General features: G+C 48.9%; 1 protein-coding gene across 2 annotated transcripts; it reads right to left on the reverse strand.

Moving 5' to 3' along the window:
* Positions 1–341: 341 nt before the first annotated feature.
* On the reverse strand, positions 342–20,580 carry FSD1 (fibronectin type III and SPRY domain containing 1). 2 transcript variants are annotated; one of them, XM_088149329.1, is made up of 13 exons: positions 20,449–20,580; positions 17,738–17,833; positions 15,965–16,096; positions 15,185–15,286; positions 14,525–14,547; positions 13,354–13,475; positions 10,763–10,972; positions 9,455–9,553; positions 7,740–7,899; positions 6,119–6,198; positions 4,132–4,383; positions 1,963–2,051; positions 342–480 (listed from the first exon to the last, which is right to left on the reverse strand). In XM_088149329.1, the coding sequence occupies exons 1-13, from the start codon at positions 20,461–20,463 to the stop codon at positions 370–372; spliced, it is 1,491 nt and encodes a 496-aa protein (XP_088005455.1). In that variant the 5' UTR covers positions 20,464–20,580; the 3' UTR covers positions 342–369. The 2 variants fall into 2 exon arrangements, with proteins under 2 accessions (XP_088005455.1, XP_088005454.1); XM_088149328.1 differs by lacking the exons at positions 14,525–14,547; positions 15,965–16,096; positions 17,738–17,833; positions 20,449–20,580 and having other exon boundaries at positions 15,185–15,283.
* Positions 20,581–23,024: the final 2,444 nt, after the last annotated feature.

Here is a 23,024-nt window from a genome sequence, read left to right on the forward strand (position 1 = left end):
GGGGAGAAAACCGGAGTGGAGAATACCCAGGGCTTTCATTGTCCTTCTTTCAACCAAGCCTTCGTGCTGCGTGAGAGCCCCATGTCCCGCCGACGGCACCGGGGAGCAGAGGGGCGCCCCGCCACTAAGACCAGCAAGGGCAAGCTCTGCAATCCGGCCTCAAGAACCGAACGCCTTCCGGCCAACGTCTTTCAGGTCCCCTTGCCGAAGGCGGTCTGAGGGCCTATCCGAGACCTGGAAGGAAAAGAATATATACTGTATATTTTTTAAAAATATGGTGGGGTCTGTTGCGGTGGGCGGTCAGTACTGCAGGTCTGTCTCAGGGCGGGAGGGTCCCCGTCTTGAGGAGGAGGAACGTGACGCGGGTCTCTAGGTGAGGCTGGTGGTGGAACTGCTTGTCGCGCTGTTGCGCTTCTGAAGGCATTTGACGGCGCTGGGGACCTGCAAACCGGAGACGACGTGGAAGCTGCCGCACCAGACCTGGCGGGGAGAAAAGGAAGAGCCGCGGTGAGCAAAGCTTGCAGCAGGTCCGAAGAGCCATAGAAATTCAGTGGGGTATCGACCAAAACAAGGAGTCAGACCTTGAGAGGCAGGTGTGTGTCAAAAAAGTCAAGATGGCGGCCAGAACTGCACCAAGGCCCTCTGTGTTGGGTCTTTGTGGGGGCGTGGGTCTGCCATTTTGACTTTTTCGACCCCCTCCCACGGACGCTCCTACTGAGCGATGCATTTATCTTAAGAGCAGTGCTGCTGTTGCCAGTGCATTTCTTTCTGGAGGAAAACAGTGGAGTTTGTATCAGTTCCCGTAGTTTTCGATAATTTTTCAGCGCTCCATTGAGAGTCTAGTGCTGATTTTTTTTTCCCCTGGATGTTTATTTTGTACAACCGCTGTATTATTCTATTTCTAACTGCCTCTTACTGTATGATGCCCAGGTTCGAGATGGAATCAGTCAGTCTATAAATTAAATTAAATTAAATTAAATTAAATTAAATTAAATTAAATTAAATTAAAGTAAAGTAAAGTAAAGTAAAGTAAAGTAAAGTAAAGTAAAGTAAAGTATTAAAGTAAAGTATTAAAGTAAATTAAATTAAATTAAATTTAATTTAATTTAATTAAATTTAATTAAATTGACATTTGTCTAGAAGGGTTGGAGAGAGGACAGAGATCTGACAGCCCTCTTCAGATACCTGCAAGGAAGTCATCCTTACTCATTCCAGAGTGCAAGACGTGTAATAGATTTAAATTACACAGATATTCTGGCTGAATGCAAGAAAAACTTCTTAACAATCCAAGCAGTTTGCTGGTGGAACCCGACAGAGAGACGTGGATGAATTCAAACAGAGGCTGGGCAATCACCATCGGGGGACGTTTTAATTTGGACCCCCGCACAACAGGGGGGTGGACTGGATGGCCTCAAGGATCCCGTCCACCTCAAAGATTCAATAATTCCACGATTCTAATTCCTCGCCTAACTGAATAATTATTTTGGTCATAATCCAAAACTGGTGCAGCATTTAAGTACGGAGGAGGAAGGGGAAAAAGCAACGATTTCTAATCCCTGGAACACAAATATGCATTTTTGGGGTTATGTCATTTTGTCTAGCACAGTGTTGTCCAAACTTGGCCGCTTTAAGATGAGTGGACTTCAACTCCCAGAATTCCCCAGCCATTTCCATGCTGGCTGGGGAATTCTGGGAGTTGAAGTCCACTCATCTTAAAGCGGCCAAGTTTGGACAACATTGGTCTAGTGCAATTCACTTCCTTGATCCATGCTATCAGTTTATCTCCTTTGAGCAAATCAATCAGTCTCTGCCTCCCTGTTCTCCTGCAATAACCCTGCCATCCTAAGGACTAGAACCTTCTTTTTTTTTTTTAAAAAAAAAAGGAAAATACTATGTCCAAAGTCTTCACCGGATACCATAACGCACAAGTTTCCTCTCCCCGACACCTTCCAGATTTCTTACCATGAAGGCCGGAAGAACCGGTTGGGTAAATTTGGCCCGAAACGTGTGCAGTAACTGCTTGGTTTTGGCATTGTAGAACGAGAGGAAGCCTGCAAAGAGGGAAGAGGAAAACAGGGTCTTGAGGGGGTGAGGAAAAGGTGCTTGCAGCTGAAAACGCAGACAAGAGGAAGTCGAAGCGGACCAAAAATTTATCTAGCCCAGAACCGTTTCTCAGTTTATTGGGAGAAGCCCCCAATAAACCCACTGACATCTTCATTGCATTTGCAAGCGCGCGCACTCGATCCAACGCCCAGCGGCCGCACGGTCTGCATTTGCCTTTGCCTCCTCTTAACAAATGTGATCTGCCCTTGCTCGTTCTCGGTTGCTTTCTTTCCATTTTTATTTACTTATTCATGCAATTTCTATAGCCGCCCATCTCAATCCAAGCAACGCTGGGTGGCGAACGATTTCACAATCCTTAAAACCATCAAAACCGTGACAAATTAATCCAATAGGCAGCCGGGAATCACCAGAAAAATTACAGAAAAGTCCACAGTGCCACCCGGTAACGGGGCCCCTGACACTTTCGGGACCCCAGGCTTGGGCACGGGGCCAGGTTTGTAAAGCCTTACAAAAGGCCAGCAGGGCCGGGGCCGTCCTGAGCTCCCAAGGAAGAACGATCCGGAAGGTGGGGGCGGCTGCTGAGAAGGCCCTGCTTCTGGTCCCCGCCAGCCGAGTTGTAATTAATCCTGGCAGCTGAATGAATAACTAAATATTGTCATCGAGGAGGAAAAGAAATGGTGGTGGTGCTCAGAGGTAGTGTGATGGAATGGTATGGCGAAGGCCGCGCTCGGGGAGATAAGCATTTCCTTAGCCCGCAGAAAGAGCGTGGGAAGGTGAAGAGGATGAGGCTGGCACCACCTAAGGAATTTGCAGTGTTTGCTTGCTGGCTTGGGGAGTTTAGATTCAGTCTGGCGAGATTCTGTCTTGTAGGCGGAAGTTAGTAAATGCAATAGAACTGTATTTGTACCATCTCGTGGAGTCCTTTGGGCTGAACCCGACATCAATCTCGCCAGACTGAATCTAAACTCCCCAAGCCAGCAAGCAAACACTGCGAATTCCTTAGGGTGGTGCCAGCCTCATCCTCTTCACCTTCCCACGCTCCTGCTGGGGGCTAAGGAAATGCTTATCTCCCCGAGCGTGGCCTTCGCCATACCATTCCATTCCAGGTAGACTGCCACTCAACAGGGATGCTCCATTGGGCTAGCCAAAGCTCCCCCAATAAAGGGTCGTGACTAGCCATGCCTATTGTGGGACCCATGATGGGAGGAGGTAAGCCCCCCCCACAACACAGCATTGTCCATTAAGGGGGGGGGGTCAAAACAGTTGATGTAGGTAGGGTATCACAGTCCAAACCCCTCCCTTTTGTATCTGTAGCATATTTACAAATGGGTAAATATATCTGCCATCTTCCCTGCTTTGACCCCCCCCAACATCACTGCGTGACAACCATTTTGTGAGCGCGCCCACAATTCCAAGGGCATCTGTTGGCTGGAACAAGACGGGAAACCTTTCTTAGCAGAGCAGAATCGCCCCTAGTTTCCTGCCCTAAATTAAGTTAGGGGAAAAGAGGAGGTGATGGGTAAGATCCAATGGCTTGGGGCGGGATCAGCAAGATCACCCCGTGGCCCCCAACTCCATTTCCCAGCCCCCCAGAGCCCCCCCCAGACTGAGCCACGAGAATTCAGTGGCCAATTTTCAGTCGCACCACTTGCCACCAAAATAAGGGTGGGGTTGGCGTGATGAGTCCCCTCAAGGAATCTACGCCCATCCTTAAAACGTCCAAACGGGGGCATCTCTGGGGGAAGGGGTCAAAAAAGTCAGGATGGTGGTCACAACCAGGCGGTTGAAGCTCCACCCCTCTTCACACGTAGGCTTTAATCACCCAGTGGTGGCTGCCACCTTATTAATTAATTAATTAAATCTGCATGCCACATATCTCCCCCAATGGGTGACTCCAGCCAGCTCTTCGACTTGTTCTCCTTCATCTTGACTTTTTTGACCCCGCCTTGCGGACAGCCCTGCTCCCAAAGCCGTCCAGGCCGGGCCAAATATTTTCAACCCCACCCTGGTCCCCGAAGACGGGGAAGAAACCAGACGAGGCTTCGTCCTGCGCGACTCTGTAGTTACCTTCGTGGAAATTGCAATACACGCCAACGACGTCGGGGACCGGGATGTCCAAGATCTTGGCCTTGTTGTTATGTTTGGCGGTGAAGCTGACTTGCAGCCAGTTGTTGAGATGAAGGCACCAGGAGGAGGAGGTTTTGCCCAGCTGGTCAAACTTGCCCAAAGTCCGGTAAGCCACGCCCACCGCAAAGGCCTTGCTGTCCCGGTCATAGCGCACCTCCCAGTAGTGATCGCCGCTGTCAATCAAGGTGTCTCCTGCGATGGAGCACAAAGAAGGAGTCGTGGATGGGAGGCCGGCGTCGTCGATGCCTTTGATTGACTCAGTGTTTCTCCACCTGGAGAACTTTAAGACAGGTGGACTTCAACCCCCAGAATTCCCCAGCCAGCCTTGCTGGCTGGTGAATTCTGGGAGTTGAAGTCCACCCGTCTTAAAGTTCCCCAGGTGGAGAAACACTGCATTGACTGATAAATCCGTTAACTTAATCTGTTAAATTAATCCGTTAATTTAATCCATTAAATCCTGGGAGCGGCTAGCACCTCGGTGACACTCCCTGAGCGATTGCCAATTATTCTTGGATCTATTTATTTTCTATTTATTATGGCAATTTTGTCATTTTGATTGCTTTTAACTGTTTTGTAAACCGCCCAGCGTCGTTCAACGAGACGGGCGGTGACCAAGTTGATATAGAAACAAACGAACAAACTTGCTTTGCATGGGCTAAAACAAACCCCAAGGGCTTTCCCTGAAACGCACAGGCTGAGCTGGCATGGTAGCTTTCAACCGGGCTCTCGAACTAACCCTTTTCAGAGCTCACCCATTCACCCGAGACTTCGCTTGACCAAATCGCCTGGGGGCACAAAGACATACAAAATGAATCCAGGTTAGCCCTAACCAAGCTGAGCAGGCTATTCCGCCCACAGACTGAATCCGTGATGGCAGAGTGATGTTCGTGGGTGCCAAAAGTCCCAATTTTGGGGCAGGCGGAAAAGGAGGGCGGGCGCCGCAAGGAAAATGCCAGGCTCGGAATCTAAAAGGCTGAAAAGATTGGCCACACCCATTCTGGTGATGTCATGACACCCTGGCCACACCCCCAGGTGGTTCTCAGAGCCCAATGCAGCATTTCTCCACCTTGGGAACTTTAAGACGGGTGGACTTCAATTCCCAGAATCCCCCAGCCAGCCGTGGCTGGCTGGGGGATTCTGGGAGTTGAAGTCCACCCGTCTTAAAGTTCCCAAGGTGGAGAAACACTGTAACGATAACAACAACGATAATAAACCAAGCCCCAGCACAAGAAATCACGACATGTGAACCTATCCAGATATGATGGAATGGAATTATGAAGGCGAAGCTCAGGGAGATAAACGTTTTCTTAGCTCACCAGAACCGCGTGGGAGGAACAAGAGGATGAGACTGGCACCTCCCTGAGGAATTCACACTGTTGTGGCTGGAGGACTTTGGGAGATGGGGTTTGAGTCTGGGAAGATTCTTGCTAGAGGTTGTAGCTAATAAACATAGCTGGACTGAAATGGCATGATCTCTTGGAGTTCCTTGGGCTAGGCCTGACACCAGAGCTATTTTGGTGACTATTTGTTTCCTACTTAGAACGGACTTTTTTAATACTTATTTTGAGAACGAAAACCGGGGCAGGGGGTTCCTGCCCCCAGGACAGTTTGAAATACCCTTGGAAAAAAGCCGAGATGCTTAAACGGGCCTCCATGGGCTCGCCCTACCGAAGGTGTTCCCCCCAACCACCGTCACCGAAACGGGGCCTGTTCCTCGTTTCTACACGAATGCGATTCGCCGTCAGCCTCTAGTAAAACCAGGAGGAGAAATCCAGGAATCTCCCATCTCCTCCAAATTTTGTTCTTGGCTCCACCCACCTCTCTGGGCTCCGTAACCCCACCTCCCGCATAAGCTCCGCCCTCGCCTTGCAGGTCTGGCGTTCGCAAGAGCCCCCGAGAGGACTCGGGATACCGATGAGATCCTTACCCAACACTGTGTAGGATTCGGCAGTGAATCGGTCTCTCCCTCCACGGCCGGTCGGCATCCTTTTTGGAGACTGGACGCACCTGCAGAGGAGAAAGCCCAGAGGCCGGGGGCTGCTGAGCACCATCATTCAAGAGGGAGCAACAATGGAGGTCTGGGAATCGGCCCCTTTTCGGATCCCAGCCCTCCTTCCACATTGCAGCAAAGCAGAGTTTGAGAAACCAAGGCCTCATTTTATACGTCTGTGCGCATGTGTGCATGTGTCTAAATATACATTTATATTAATTTACCGGTAGTCCTCGCTTAACCACAGTAATTGGGATGGGCAACTCCGTCGCTAAGTGACGTGGTCATTAAGCGCAATGTCACATGACTGCACTGAGTTACAACGGTAGTTCCAGTTGCTGTCATTAGGCGAATCCTGTGCACTCACAGCATCCTGCGATCACGCAACTGCCATTTGCGACCTCCTGTCAGCTTCCCCACTGACTTTGCTTGTGGGAAGCTGGCAGTGAAGGTAGCAAATGGCGATCAAATGACCATGGGACGCTGTGACTGTTGTAAATGTGCACCGGTTGCCTAGTGTCCAAATCACGATCACATGACCGCGGGGATGCTGCGACAGCTGCCACTCTGAGGAACAGTCGTAAGTTCCCTCGTTCAGCACTGGCGTAACTTTGAACAGTCACTGATCAAGTGGTCGTTAAATGAGGACTACTGGTCTATAAATATACATGTATGTATATAAATATAAATATATATTTCACACACTCATATATCTATATATCTATATACACACAGGAACTTTTTTCCCATGTCGGGCATTCATTATTATTTTTTAATAATTTTATTGCAGTTTTTACAAGGAAACTACAGAGAAAACAATCTACACACATTAGCAGATGTTATTATTTTATTAGAGTATTGATCCTAAAACTGCCTCCTGATGGAACAGAGTTTAATCCGTGGTTCAGATCAGCATCTGCTAAACTGGTTCATGGATCAACATTTCCAAAGGCACCTTTAAAACGATGCCCACCATCTGCAGCTTTTTAAGTCCTCGCATTATTACAAGGTCATAACAGCTCCCCAGATGCTTTTCAAACGGGCTGGACTACATCACCCATCCTTCCCAACCAGTATATTTAGAAAACTCCGGGTCAGAGAAGGCTGTTCACATCAAGTCCATTGGCCTGTTCATCCAGCTTCCTCATCAACGGAAGGTTTCCTCAGTCAGCTGGTGTAATTAAACAGGATTGTTTTTCATGAGCAAAAAACGTATCAGGATGAATCTCCCTGAGCCCAGGGAACCCGAATTTGAAGTCTGTCCAATTTTGCCAAAACAAGGAACTTGGGGCACAATATTACGATGCGAACTCTGCCCGATATGACGGGTCTCCAACGCCATGAGGCTTCTACAAAAGGGAAGGACCCTGCCCCGCAGCGCCCCAACGCAAACTTCAGCTGACGGGTACCCCCGGGCAGCGCTGTGGCACCCGAACAAAGGCAGCCGCGTTTGCACGACCCGCATTTCCTCATTTGCCTCCTGCCTGCCCATCCCACGGACACACGAGCTGCTCCCGTTCGGCCAGCAAAGCAAAGCAAAGCAAAGCAGAGGAGTTACCTGGCTGGAGAGTTGACCGGGGAGGCGGTTCGCCCCTTCCCATCCTTCTCACGCGCTTTCATGTCCTGCACCTTCCCGCCCATGGCGTCCCATTCCACGCTGAGGTCTTCCACCTTGAGATTTTGGTGGCTGGTGCTGCCGTCCAGGCGGTACATGAAGGCTGAGAACAGAAGAAGGAAGGGGATGTGAAGAGGTATTGCTAACACCTCTTGATGTTCCTCTCTAAGCCCCTTGCCTCCTTCCTTCCTCCCTCCCTCCCTCCCCATCAAACTCCTCCCTCCCTCCCTCCCTCCCTTCCTCTCTCTCCCTCTCCCAACTCCTTCCTTCCTTCCTTCCTTCCTTCCTTCCTTCCTTCCTTCCTTCCTTCCTTCCTTCCTTCCTTCCTTCCTTCCTTCCTTCCTTCCTTCCTTCCTTCCTTCCTCTCTCTCCCATCAAAGTCCTTCCTTCCTTCCTTCCTTCCTTCCTTCCTTCCTTCCTTCCTTCCTTCCTTCCTTCCTTCCTTCCTTCCTTCCTTCCTTCCTTCCTTCCTTCCTCCCTTCCTTCCCTCCCTCCCTTCCTTCCCTCCCTCCCTCCCTCCCTCCCTCCCTCCCCTTGGATATCCCTTTCCCCAGTCCAAGCTATGCTACTTTCCACCAAGATCTTTGGTTTCATGGAGTAACTTCCTGTCTTCCCAATGGACAGTGCAACCCAAATTTGCTGGAGTGCAAGTTGTACATGAGGGGTGGGGAGAAACATTCCAGGAAAACACTGAATGATATTGCCATTTATTAAACCAAGGTGTGCATGATCATTGAAACATGAGACCTGTTCTCACAGGTTTAACCTGGTCAGCCACTAACCCAGTCAAATGACTGAAGATTCTGGTAGCGCACAATCGCACCGATGGGGTCAAAAGGCACCATGCTGGGAACACAGGAGCCCCACCGATGTTCTCTGCAGCAGCCGTGAGTGTTTGCTCCAGCAAAGTACTGACAAGACTCCATGATACCACAAGACCTTTTCTCAGGGGCTGGGCGGGTAGCAAGATATGTGGGTGCTGTACCCAGTCGGTGATTGGGACGTGCATTTGGGCACTTCTGTAGAGAGCAAGGAAGATGACCTTGATGGAAATATGCAGGGACTGCTACCTAGGCAAAGGGGGCCGAAACATTTTTTAAGTCCAGAACAGCCAGATAACCTTCAGAAGCGGCTCAGGCAGACACCTCCCTGATTCACGGGAGTATAAGAAGGGGGAGGAAGTCAGCACAATCAGACTTGCAAGATTCTGTTATTAAGCCCATCTCAGTCAAAGTAGTTTTAGCCTTCTGGTGGAGTTGGCTTCCTGATCTGGCCTATTTACTGGGACTGGCAATTTCCTACAACACACAACTTCATTGATCAATGAAGCATGCTGAGGGGAGGGGCCTCTGAGGCCATCTCCTCCAACCCCCATCCTCCTTTCCTCTTGGCATAGTACAAGTTCAGCCAAGGACACTAGGTGAGGCTTTGATCACACCGGCGCAGCCACCATCTTCATTTTTTTGACCTCCACTCCCGATGCCCCCGAGTTCAACCTTTTTGGGATCCCAAACCAGAGTTCCCTAGGAATCCAAACTGGGAAACCACAGTCACCAGAACTGGAACACGCTGGGACCTTCCCAATCCCTGCCGATCTCTAGCTGGGCTAGAAATCCACGTGCCCCCTCTCCAGAAATGCCCCCTTGGGGTTTGCTCACCTCTTGTTTCCAACGTAACCGGCTCAGAAAACTCTCCTGCCACAGCTTTGTTGCAAGCTTTGACACGAAAGTTCATGTACTTCATGTCAAATTTCAACCCTGCAGAGATGGGGGAAGAGAGAGAACGTCAGGAGGAACCTAATGTTTAACAAAGTCACCAACCGTGCCCACCGTCCCTTTTAAAGGGCTCTCTGCCACGGCCAGCAATTCTCTGTTCCTCCTCCCCACTTCAGTCTCTCTCCTTCCTTCTCCAGCTACCCCAGATTCCTGAAGTCAGGGGTGCCACTAAGTGCAAGTCAAGACCCCTTGGCCCCGAGACAACCTGGCTCCAGGACCACATGCATTTTCTTTTCCAGATCTAACTGCAAGAAAACCTTGATTTTCATGCACCTGTACGCGTGGCATGCAACAGACAAAATTGGATGTTCTCTCAAATAACAGGAAAGTACATTGTTCAGTGAATCTGTCCAGGCAATTTGTATAAATTTACATAATTTATGAAAAGGGTATGTAAACCATGCAAAATGTACGTGCGTTCAGATTTGGCGATACCTCTTCACGCTCCAAATACAGGCAATTCCCAGGTTAAGAATGTCCGACTTATGGACAACTCGTACTTATGAACGGGTTGCCTGTTACTAAAAATGGCGGATGGTGTTCTCCTTCCTTGAGCCCACAAACCGCTGAAGCTGCACAATGTTTTCATGAACTGCTGAAAACATACTGTATATTAAAAATGCACGGCTTCAGTATGAGTTCTGACTTATGTACAAATTCGACTTAAAGACAGATTTACAGACACACCTCATTCTTAACCCAGGGATTGCCTGTAGTCTATTAGACTGCAATTATAGTATATATCTAATTAAATCCTGTAGTGTAAATTTCCTCCTGCCCCCCTCTCTTAGAAAATCCATGGACAGATATCACGCATAACATGCAAATGGTACAAACCATGATGTCATCGTGGAAATGATGCAAACCGTGGATCATGCCAATTGACCCAAATGTTGTCATCTGCCAAATGACATCTTAATGAACGTGACATCATCACAGTTTGTACCAGACCCCTACGGGATTCTCCAGTGGGGCCAAATTCCAAATCTAGCTGTCAGGGTGGGTGGGCAGGACAGTCCCCTTGCCCCTTGAGAGGGAGACTGCTCAACAGGAAGGAAGGAAGGAAGGAAGGAAGGAAGGAAGGAAGGAAGGAAGGAAGGAAGGAAGGAAGGAAGGAAGGAAGGAAGGAAGGAAGGAAGGAAGGTAGGTAGGTCAAGGCCCAGCTAACCTCTCCCAGGTAGCTTGCCTTACCAGAAAGCGTATACTCAGTTTGTTTAATTCCTTCAATAACCATCCACGGCTGGTCTTCCTTGACGCGAGGTGGTCCTTCAAAGTTGGTCTTGCGATATTCCAGCACGTAATGGTCGATCTTGCTGTCCTCGTCTGGCATGTTCCACACAAGAGTTACGCAGTTGTCGGCCACCAACGATTCAGCCATGTCTATCTCGGGCGCGCTGGGAACTACGTTGTGAAGCAGAGAGTTAAGGGCAAGATTCCCCAGCGTGATCCTAGTTCCAGCTCACCAGGGACTAGCCCCTTTTCCGTAGGATGTTCAGTTGTCTCTTCAAGCCCTAAATCAGCCGCTTGAGATTGTAGCCACAGGTACAGACAAAGGGTTTTTGAAAGTGACTAGCGACCACCATTGTTTTAATAATATGCGCTAATTAGTTTAATAGTGACTCGAGACCCTAATGGGAAAATTGTTTCAAGCAATTTTGGAATTTCAATTCAATTTCAACTTCCCCCCTTTTTTGAAGAAGTTGATTAATACCAGGATGCCTTTAAAGCAGTGTTTTTCAAACTTGGCAACTTTAAGATGGGTGGACTTCAACTCCCAGAATTCCCCAGCCAGCCATGCTGGCTGGGGAATTCTGGAAGTTGAAGTCCACACAGGACGTGAGTTGTCTGTTCCCTAATGAGTTACTGTAATAACCTTAAGCAAAACATCACATTATTTTAGCTTCCCACCTCAGCTAATGCTTTCTACTTTCCTGTGGAAGGAACCATGATCCCTGCACATATGTGTAAGCTATGGCCAGCTCTCTCTTGCAATACCAGCTCTGACATCTTTTCCCCGTGAGAAAGAGGCTTCTGTTTTTCTACCTTATTCTCTTGAAAACTTCTTGCAAATTTCTCTTTGTGTCGTTTCTGGAGATGGTGAAAAGGTCTCCTGTTGGTGGTTTACAGTCTGGGATCCTACTTTCCTGCCCGCTGAAGCCTGTCTGGGTGCCCAGACACTCCAGTCTGAAAAATATCCCCAGGAGGAGCTCCTTCTTAGCATCCTCCCTTGAGATGGAATGAAAGCCACGAGAGTGTTGCCTATGCCATGAAAAACTGGACCATCAGTTACTAAATAATTGCCAGAACCGCATTTGCAGCCTGTTTGAATGTCACCAGAATTCTCTCCGCAGAAAGAAAATTCAAGAGCAAACTGAACGGGCGGGAAATTGAGCAAGGCCATTTCTTTCTCAGCCCTAACTCAAGCAAAAGCAACCAGCTGCTGCCTAAATTTTCCCGCAATGCCCCACAGCAAGGCTAGGAGATGGGGGCAGTAGGGAATCCAGCAGGGCAGCCAAGCTTCCCAAGGGACACTGGTCTGAACACAGATTCAGCTTTTGCTTCAAAGAGGATCTAAACCAGGTCCTCTGATATCAAACCAACCCGAGATCAGATCTATCTGTTAGAGACAAGTAGAAACCTTCACTCCCACCCGGAAGGGAGGGCTGTCCAGACCATTGTACAGACGGGGGACGGGAGTGGGGTGGAATAGCACAAAAACACAAGCTTTGATTTCAGTATAAACAGGGCTCGCTTTTAATACACAGCAGTTGCTGGAATTCTTTCATAATGGCTTCTTAGCTTTTCTGTGATAAATTACCTTTCAGAAGTTCCTGGATTCTTGTGTGTCCGTCTCAATGGATTCAGCCTACCTTTGCTGCAGAGAAGCCTAACGCCCAGCCAGTTAACCCTAACTCTCCAAGAAATAAAGTCTGGGTTTACTCAGCAGGCGAAAAATGTAATCTTGGATTAACCAAACACCATTGCAAGACCTAACATGCAAGACCCAAACTGATAAGCCATGGTCCAGCTTCATGTGATGTCTGGTTCCCCTGACAGGCCAAGACAAGGGCTGGGTTCCCCCACAAGCTAAACCCCATTTTAACTGAGCTTAATATGCAAATTCAGCAAACAAAATCTGGCATCTGGGCCAGGCTTCCTTAAGAAGGGGGCCTTGTTCACCATTGCACCACTGGCTGTGCTGAGGGTCTGGGGGGTGATAAGGCCAGCAGGCCAATGGACCTGGAGAGTGCCAATAGTGTGGCCACCCTGGCTGCAAACCATGGGCTTGGTAGTCTTCGGTTGAAGGAAATCTGGCCTAGTGTCAGGTTCAGCCCAAAGAGCTCCACGAGACAGTACATATATAGTTCTATAGCATTTATTAGCTTCCGCCTACAAGATAGAATCTCGCCAGACTGAATCTAAACTCCCCAAGCCAGCAAGCAAACACTGCGAATTCCTTAGGTGGTGCCAGCCTCATCCTCTTCACCTTCCCACGCTCTTTCTGCGGGCTAAGGAAATGCTTATCTCCCCGAGCGTGGCCTTCGCCATACCATTCCATCACACCTAGGCTGCGGAAGGATTTTTAACATCCCTTCGCCTATTATGTTGTGTTTTAGTTTGGTTTTTTTAATATCTTTGCTATTTTCCGGTGTATTTATTGACTGTTTTTTTTAACCCGCTCAGAGTCTCTTGGAAAAATGAGGTGGGGGGGCTCATAAGTTGTATCAATCAATCAATCAATCAATCAATCAATCAATCAATCAATCCACTCTCCCACTGACCTGGCAGGAATTTCAAATTCTGCAATATTTGGCGTTCCTGGGCGAAATCCACCATCAAATGGCTCATGTTGTCCGTTACTTTAGCCTTGAGCGAGAGCCGGAATGCGGGGGCCATAGTCACGCTATGGGGGGGGGAGAAAAGGCAAGTTAGAGAGGAGATTTCAAGTTTCCCCACGTCTTTTAGCCTAGCGAGAGTGAACGGAGAGAGGCCGGAGGAACACACAGCATGACGGAGAATGCAACATGCAAAGAACCCAGCGCCCAGACTGTTGGCCGAAGTTAAGGGGAACAAGAAGAAGGTGCCTCCAAAGCATGTGCAAAGTGCCTTTCCCTGGGGTCAACTCAGCAGGGCCTGGCTGAATGGGCAGAATCCAGGGGCTTCTGAGCATGTGCAGAGCGACTTGGATTCCCCACCAAGCAACCACAACCAAGGACAGGGTAGAGAGTTGGGCTGGCTGGCCAAGACGACGGGAAGTAATGAGGTAAAGGGGACAGTGGGGCATGTGCAGAGTGTACTTCCCTCTGCCTACACTGCAGGTGGGAGAATCTCTCCAAGGCCCGGCTTCAGTTTGGACTAGAAATCAGTATTTCTCAAACTTGCCAACTCTAAGGTGGGTGGACTTCAACTCCCAGAATTCCCCAGCCAGCATAGCTGGCTGGGGAATTCTGGGAGTTGAAGTCCACCCATCTTAGAGTTGCCGTGGTTGAGAAACACTAGACTAGAAGCCACCAGTGGTTGGGCTTGAAAAACTAGAAGTGCCATCCATTGACATCATCCTCCATCCATCAGGAAGGGGAAAAGATTTTGCCAATTTACTCCTGCGTGGGGACCCCCCCCAAGGCTGGCTTATATGGGTGGGGCCCCTGAAGAAAAGGCCCTGCCTTGAGGCCAGCAATCCCCCCCCCCAATTTATTCTATAAATAAATAGGTTTATTTTATTCTACAAATCTGGAGTCTAGGGAGGGGCCTTTGCAGGTCCGAAGACCCACACCCACCCTGCCTTTCTGTTCAGAAATGAATCTGGGCACCCGTCACCTCCAGCCACAGAGGGGAGCCTTAGTACCTTCCCAATCCAGGTCATGGGGGGGTGGGGGGTACTTTTAGGCCCTTTTTCTCCCCCCAGAAAAGAGCAATGCAAAGAGCAGCCAGCTGTTCCCAGGGGTGGCGTACCTGTCCTTGATCTGTTTAGCAGCCTTCGAAGCAGCGCAAGAAAGATGGAGAAATGGGGGGGAAGGGGGGGAAGAGAGAGGGAAGGAAGAAGGGAAAAAAGCAAGGGAGGAGTCACAAAGAAGAATTAAAGAAGGGCGTCATTGCATCTTCTTATTTCAAGAGATTTCTAGACAGGAAGCCCCGAGGAAGCGTGATAAGCTGCAATCCGGTGCATGCTTGCGGAAAATAACCCCCCGGACCTGAGTGCAAGTCCCACCGCCCACCGGCCTCCCCTCTGCTTTTTATCCTTCCCAGAGCCCTGCGAGGTAGGCGAGGGCGAACTAAAAAAATTAAAATGACCCACCCAAATGTCGCCCAACGAGAGCCACAGGCTGGGGTCCACCCAAGCCTGGGGTCATAATGATGCTTGGGCCTATGCTCTCTAAAAGGGTTGGATTGTAGCACCCATCATCCACAGCCCCCAACTTGCTGGGGGGGAAGGGAGTTATAGCATGCCAGTTTGGAGAGATGCAAAAATACGACTCGGGGAGCCTATTGGCCCATATTTACCTGGCTTTGCACCCCTTGCAGATTTTGTTCTATAATTGCACACACGCATGTACACACACCCACCCACCCATACACAGCCCAACAGGCATTGCCAGCTGGGAATTACTTTACCTGGTTGAAATCCTGGTTCTGAGCCCCCTGGAGGGTCTGGTTGGCGGTTTCCAAAAGTTCCTCTGAGCTTTCCAAGGCTTTCGTGCAAGCCGCCAGCTGGTTCTGGGGTGAGAGAGTCGAGTGGGAAGAGCCCCCCCCCAAAAGGGATGTTAGCAAAAACATTTGAAAGAAGGGGTGAGGAGAGCTTTTGCTGGCCCCATTTTCGTTTTCTGGCCCCGAAGAAATGGAAGGACATATAAATTCATGCTATTTTTCAATCCGGATTTCAATTCAGCCGGAATCCCCCTGCAGGGAGGGGATAAAGGGCACAGGCTGGCTGAGAGGTCCGGGGTGAGGTTACCAACCGGCGCCCTGCGTTCTCGCCCAGAGGAGCTCACCGGCACGAGATGGAGAGAGCCACAAACTCAGATAGGTTGGAAAGGGAAGGAGATGCCTAATTCCTGGGGGAAGATAAATCCAGGCCTCTCGTAGCAATCGCACGAGGGCTACCTCTTGGCTGCAAATAGCCAGGTGGCCACTAGGTCTCAGCAAAGAGGCGCAGAACGCTCAAACCTCGGGCAGCCCTAGGCGATGGCTCAGTTGAGCATCCATGTTCAAACGCAGTCTACCTTAAGCCACCGTTCTTGGGGCCGAGGGTGTTTTCCAACCTTAGCCACTTCAAGAGGGGTGGACCTCCACGCCCAGAATGCCCCAGCCAGTCCAGATCTATGGATCCCCTTCCCAGCCACCGCTCTTGAGACCGGTGATGCCCGGCGGCTCTTTCCAGCAGAGCAGGCTTACCTGCAGTTCGTACGTCCGGCTGGCCCGATCTTGTTTGATCTTCATCAGCATCCCTTCCTTGAGCTCATCCAGCAGGACGTAGAGGGACTGGAACTCGGCCTCCAGGTCTTCTTGGACCCGATCCGAATTGGTCTGGTGGGAGGAGGCAGAAGGAAGGAGATGAAACTGGAAATATTTCTGGCCTGACAGGGTTGGGGAGCTGGAGGCTCCCTCCTCGGTGACCCAGCGTGCCAAATCCGGGGTGTTTGTGGGTGCTCGGGAGAAACCCCATCTGAACCCCACCTCTTCGGTAAATGCACAGGCTGAACAATTCCGTGAACCCAGAAAGGGAGCGCACTCCAGCACTCTCCCAATCTGTGGCCCTGTGATCCTCTAAAATAAATTCGCCAACACGAATTTTTACGACTCCTTTCCGGGAATAAAATTAATGATTTGGGTAGGGTTGGGATGGGATGGGCAGGAAAGACACAAGCCAATGCTTTTCAGTAACTAGATTTTCATCATTCGCTCACAGGGTTTTCCATCCCGGCTACATCGCAACGGCCCACTGTGAGTTCAAGTGGGCAACAAGGAGCAAAAGTGGGTTTTGAGGGGGTTCCTGCTCTGCCCACACATAGTTCCTCCTTCTAAGTTGCTCAAAACCCCTGGAAAGAGGGGGGACCCTGACCCACAGTTTGAGAATCCCTGGCTTCATTCACAGAACCACGGAGTGCATAGATGGGAAGGGGGCTTAGAGGTCATCTAGTCTGGTGTTTCTCCACCTCGGCAAGGTGGAGATGGGTGGACTTCAACTCCCAGAATTCCCCAGCCACCCTGGCTGGCTTAGAATGGACCCATAGCATCTCCCACACCCCATAAAAGGACAAAAGGGGGCCACAGCTTTGCAAAGATGCGTTTCGGCTGATTTATACAGAGCTGCCAGTTTAAAACGACCCACTGTATGCAATACTAGGGGGCTACTGCTGAAAATCCCCTAAGAATGTTTTCTCCTTACGTCGATTTTTTTGCAATAAGGAAAACAAACCAGTCGAAATTAGAACAGGTTTGGAAAGGAACTGCATTATTGTGTGAGTGCTGCTAAAATTCTGCATTTAGGGCAGGGGTGTCTTAAGTGGGACACGGCAAACCCCACCCCAAAGGGCCATCACTGTGCAGCCCCTTCTTCTATATGCCTGCAGGTTTTTTGCATAGTGCATAGTTCCTGCATCTTGTTCCTTGCTTGCCAGCAAAAAACCAGCCACTCAGCCCATTGGAGGCCTGTTTTCTGCTGGTAAGTGTCCAATATCAGCCAAGAGCAGAGGGTACTGCTGCTGCTGGCCTTTCTGCCGTTGTTGGTAAGGAATACAGCTAGGGCTTGATTAGTGCGGTTAATGAATCCCACAAAATAGTCGCATTACAGGGCTTCCTCGTTTAGCTACTGCCTCATTCAGCGACCGTTCACAGTTACGATGGTGATGAAAAAGTAACTTTACAACTCATCCTCGCATTGACAACCTTTGCAGGTCTGTAAAGCAAAGGAAAGGTAAAGTCAGATAGTAGGGACCGTCATGGATTCATTTAGTGACCGCTTCGCTTAATGACTGAGTGGCCAGTCCAGATTGTGGTTTTTTTAAAAAAAAAATTCTGGGAATCAAGAACACAGATTCCACCACCCATGGTGCTTTCAAGTAAAAACCGTCTCCGGGGCACCCAGGTGAGACCTGGTGCCTCCCCTCCACCTGGATCAACCATTCTAAGGAATTCCCATCTTTGCCCCTTCGCCAGCCCTGTTACCTCCACATTTTGAAGCATCTGCTTGAGCAAGTAGATGAAATTTTGGATCTCCTCATTCTTCACTGCAAGGGTCGTGATGATCTTTCTCAGCTCGTCCTGCCCCCCCCCGGAAAAGGAATAAAAATGTGCCCGGTGTGAGTGGTGGACGTTAGCTTCCTCCCCTTTGCCAGATTAAAACAGACGGATTTATTTTGAAGTCAAATAATCAACAGAACCCAAATAAATTCCATCTCACTTTTTCACTTCCAACGCCTTGAAAGGGCTTTGAGAACATAAAATAAAGCAGAGGATCAAATTTCCGCAGCCTTGGCTTAAGGCCGCTGCTCTTCTTATTAACAGATGCCTGGCTGGCCAGATGTTTTTATATTTAAGGCAGGGGGTCCCCACTCTTTTCTGAGGGGTCAGAAGGTCGAGATGAGACCTGCAACGGAGTAATTGAAGCGCTGCCTTCTTTTATGCGAGATACGGGAAAAAATGGCAACTCTTCGGTCACATGATCGTGGCCATCTTGACTTTTTTGACCATACCCTGGGGTCCATCCCTCATTTACTGCCTTTTGGTGGAGAAATACCGAAAGATGGCACAGGGGAGTTGGAAAAAATGCCTTTTTTATTTCAGGGATTCACTGTATTATGTTGTAGTACGTCTTTGTCAAAAGACGGGCTAAAGTAGATAATTTTTGCAGCTATCCTGGATACTTTCTTCTTTCACCATATTTTATTAAGATATCGCTGTCTAAGACCCTAATTTTTTATTTTCTTCCTAAACGTTTGGGGACTCAACCTCTGAGTCTAATTTTGGGGGCCTTTTGTGTTTTTTTGAATTGTTCTTTGTGTTTAAATGTTTTAACTCTTGTAAACTGCACAGTCACTGGGAGTTGGGCAGAATTTAAATTTAATTACTACTACTACTACTACTACTAATAATAATAATAATAGCAGTTTCTGACTGTGTGCAGAGTGCTTTTTCTTCTCCCCTGCCCATAATTTACATCTGCAACGCTGAGTCTTTTTTTTTTTTCCTGCCACTTTGCATTTCAGGAGTTGACAGTGGGCAGCCTTTCTCATCTGAAGCATTTATCTCTAATTTCTATGACTGTCCTATGCCATATTTCCACTGAGAGCTTAGCAGCTACGCAGGGGGTTCTCTGCATCTTATCCTTAACACAACACCCCTGAGGGGTAGGCCAGGCTGAGAGACAGTGACTATCTCAGGCCACTTAGTCAACTCCACGGTCAAAGGAAGATTTGCATTTCCTGCTTCTTTCTCCATGTTTCTCACAAGGGTGCACGGTGGTTCTATCAAAGGAAAACTGAGTAAAAATTCAGAGTCAGTTTTGTAAAGCAAAAGAAAAGAGAAAGGAAAGGAAAGGAAAGGAAAGGAAAGGAAAGGAAAGGAAAGGAAAGGAAAGGAAAGGAAAGGAAAGGAAAGGAAAGGAAAGGAAAGGAGAGGAGAGGAGAGGAGAGGAGAGGAGAGGAGAGGAGAGGAGAGGAGAGGAGAGGAGAGAAGAGAAGAGAAGAGAAGAGAAGAGAAGAGAAGAGAAGAGAAGAGAAGAGAAGAGAAGAGAAGAGAAGAGAAGAGGGTGTTTTTCCCCTTATGCTCCCCTAACATTTTCCCTCATAAAAACACCTTTTAAGAAAAGGAACTGGTACCTCCCAGCTCTGAAGGACTACAATTCCCATCACTACCAGACAACTGCTGGGAACTGTGGGCTGACTTGACAGAAGAGCATCCTTGCCAGTCAGTTGTCCAGGATTTGAGAAAGGCACCTTCCTAGGCTTAGCTAGGGCCTTCTGCCTCTTCCGAAAGATAAAGTCAAGATTCTAGCCCTCGTGGTTTTGAATAAGGCGCTGGCTGAGAGAAGCATATGCCCTGCTGAGTCAGGCCTGGCAGAAGCTTTCCAGGGTTTCAAGCAGGGCTTGGAAGTGGGAATACAAACCAGGTTTTTCACTAAGGAGCCTCTCTTGCTGAACCTTTCCAGACCAGCTCGTGCCTTACCTGGACCATTTCGGACCGCCAGGAGAGGCTCATATAAAAGTAGGAGCACTGCAAGATTTTTACATGTCAGGCTTGCATTTAGAAGTGTAGCAGCTCAAACAGCAGCCCTGACACCCAGGATTTCTACATGAAAGGGCTTTCCTTTTTCCTTGGGAGAGGTCACCGCAGCAGCAACCTGACCAAAGTGCTACGTTAACCTTCCAGGATGAGGTGGGTGGGGCGGGGGCTTAAGATCCCACCCCACCTTTCTTTCCAGAAACTCAGAAATCCCACCCACCCAAGGAAAAAAACCCAGACTCTTAAGTATCTCCTGGGCTTTGCCCCGAAACCCTCCTCACGCACACCTCCCCCCTCCAAAAACAGACATGCTTTTGGGCGGTGGGGGCTTTGCAAAGAGAGGGTCGCTGGGTCTTCCTTCCTTCCGCCCCCTCCCCTCCCCTCCCCTGCGGATGGGCGGCTTTTCCAAGAGACAAGCCCAGGATGACAAAGCAGAGGCGGCGGGACCGGGCCGGGGCGGGGTGCGTGGGGCGAGGCTGCAGAAAGCTTCGTTGCGGGCCCGGCCGGCCGGCCGGACAAGCCCGGGCAGACGCGCCCCTCTCCCCTCCCAGGGAAGCAGCTTTGTCCCAGAGCCAGCCGTCCCGCGCCCAGCTGGTCCAGCCGCCGCTGCATCCGCGCCCGGCCTCGCCCCGCATCCCTCGCTCCAGCATCCTCACCTTCTGGTCCCCCATCTTCAGGGCCGGCCTGAACGCGAGCGGGCGTCCGGGGGGGCTCCCGAGCCTCCTGCCCCTCCAGCAGGGGCTCCGCGCCGGCGCTGAGAGGGAAGAAAGGGCCTGTCCACGAACGCCTCCCCCTCCCTGCTCGGGAATTAACAAAGCTGGGAAGGGGGGGCTGCTGAACTTACAGCCCCTCCTCTCTGCGCAGCTGCCTAGGCATGCTGGGAAATGTAGTCCAGCAAAGAGAGGAGGGGGAGAAGGGGGAGAGCGAGAGAGGCTAGGAAAAGAAACAGAGGATCAAACAAAGGATTGGGCATCTTGACCCAAAGCCCTTACTTTTTTCATCAAAGCTTTGACGATACGCCGGTTATTTCAGTCCCCGGTAATTTTGCCCAACCAAACCTTGTGTCATGATTCTAAACTTGGTTAGTTTAATCTACGTTACTTTTTTTCATGGCGGCTTGCGGCAGGGGGAAACCCAACCCTTTTCCTTGCCCCAGTGTTCAGGGCATTGCATAACCCTCCACAATGGGTTGAGCCCCTAACTTGGTGGGTGAACCCCCACCTTGCAGCTGTTGGCCCCACTCCTGTGTTGGACCCAAAACGGGGTTCTTAGCCCAGAGATGACGGCCAATAACTTCGCCAGACACGAGAAACTCCTTAGAGCAAAATTCCTTTATCGGTGCGCAGCAGTAAAGGGGATACCTCTATCGAAAGAGGCTTGCCGAACACAAAGAGATCAGGGTTTTTATACATTTTGCTTCAAGGAGATATAACATTTAGAGATTACTGATGGTTCAAGAAGTTCTTCATCACCTGAACTGGGATTTCCCTTTGATCTCTTCTGTGCAGTGGACCAATCCCCGTATCTTTTGTCTCCTCAAGAGATGTCAACTACAGGTGAATACAGTTAATAGGCTACCAAGGTTAGATGTAGGCTAACCTAGAAGGGTCAGCTATGGGTGAATACATCCTGAATACATTTAATAGGTTATCTAGGTTAGATGTAGGCTAACCTAGAAGGGTCAGCTATGGGTGAATACATCCTGAATACATTTAATAGGTTATCTAGGTTAGATGTAGGCTAACCTAGAAGGGCCAGCTATGGGTGAATACATCCTGAATACATTTAATAGGTTATCTAGGTTAGATGTAGGCTAACCTAGAAGGGTCAGCTATGGGTGAATACATCCTGAATACATTTAATAGGTTATCTAGGTTAGATGTAGGCTAACCTAGAAGGGTCAGCTATGGGTGAATACATCCTGAATACATTTAATAGGTTATCTAGGTTAGATGTAGGCTAACCTAGAAGGGTCAGCTATGGGTGAATACATCCTGAATACATTTAATAGGTTATCTAGGTTAGATGTAGGCTAACCTAGAAGGGCCAGCTATGGGTGAATACATCCTTGCTGTCTTGCAAGAATCACAGGTGCAATACTTTTCCGTTCCATGCTCTTCACCTGAGCACAGCTGGCGTGTTCCACTGTGCGAACTCAGGTGACTTTGTGGCCTGTTATCAGTGGCATGTTATACAGTTTGAACATCTGGCTGACTGTGTGACCAACCATAATAATAATAATATATATTCATTCATTCATTCATTCATTCATTCATTCATTCATTCATTCAATTTATATAGCCACCCAACTCACATATGTGACTCTAGAGCAGGGTTTCGCAACCTTGGCCACTTTAAGACGTATGGACCTCAACTCCCAGAATTCCCCAGCCAGCCAGGCTGGCTGGGGAATTCTGGAAGTTGAAGTCCACACGTCTTAAAGTGGCCAAGGTTGAGAAACCCTGCTCTGGGTGGCTTACAATGAAACAGATAAAACCCATAAAATGCACCGTATAAAAAAATAAAACACATAGCAGCCGAGCACTTCTAGCACAATACCACGCTTCTAGAATAAAGCACTTTTGGAGTATCCAGAATACTTTACTTCTCTTCTCAGGGCAAGTTTCCATAATCGAATCGCAGACAAAAATTGTGCCATCCAGTTTGGTGTGGTCTTTGACCATCCACCCCCCAGCCAAGGCTGAGACCAGAGTGAATTCGTGAGGCCAGGAGTTCCTTGGCACCCCGTAGATCTTCTTGCCTCGTTCGATATTTGCACCCGATCCAGGATCTTGTTGAAAGTCTGCGGAATCTTTTTGAAAAGGATTCACGAAACCATCTCCCTGGCTTAAGATGGTTGCTGTTTGCATACATATAAGGCCCTTAACTGGGTTCCTGAACAAACCCCTTTTCAGAGTTTGCATTGACCCCCAACTAATCCCCTGACCTAGGTTGGCACAAAGCAGCCAAAAGTCTAACCAAGATTAAAGCTCACCGAGCTCGATTTTTATCGTTTCTCTTGAACTACGATTAGCAAACCAAATCCGGTAACTACATTAACATAAATCCAAGATGCCTAGAGGAGGGGAAAAAAAAGATATAGAAATTTTTAAAAAATCTATAACAATGTAAGTAAAGAGACAGGTACCATACATGTACAAATTTACCATTTATTTATTTATTTATTTATGTATTTATGTATTTATTTATATGTCGCATTTATACAGCTGCC

Source organism: Python bivittatus, unplaced genomic scaffold (assembly GCF_059951505.1).
Source record: "Python bivittatus isolate LINGU-HERP-01145 unplaced genomic scaffold, Pbiv_v1 ctg000580_np1212, whole genome shotgun sequence".
Lineage (NCBI taxonomy): Eukaryota > Metazoa > Chordata > Lepidosauria > Squamata > Pythonidae > Python > Python bivittatus.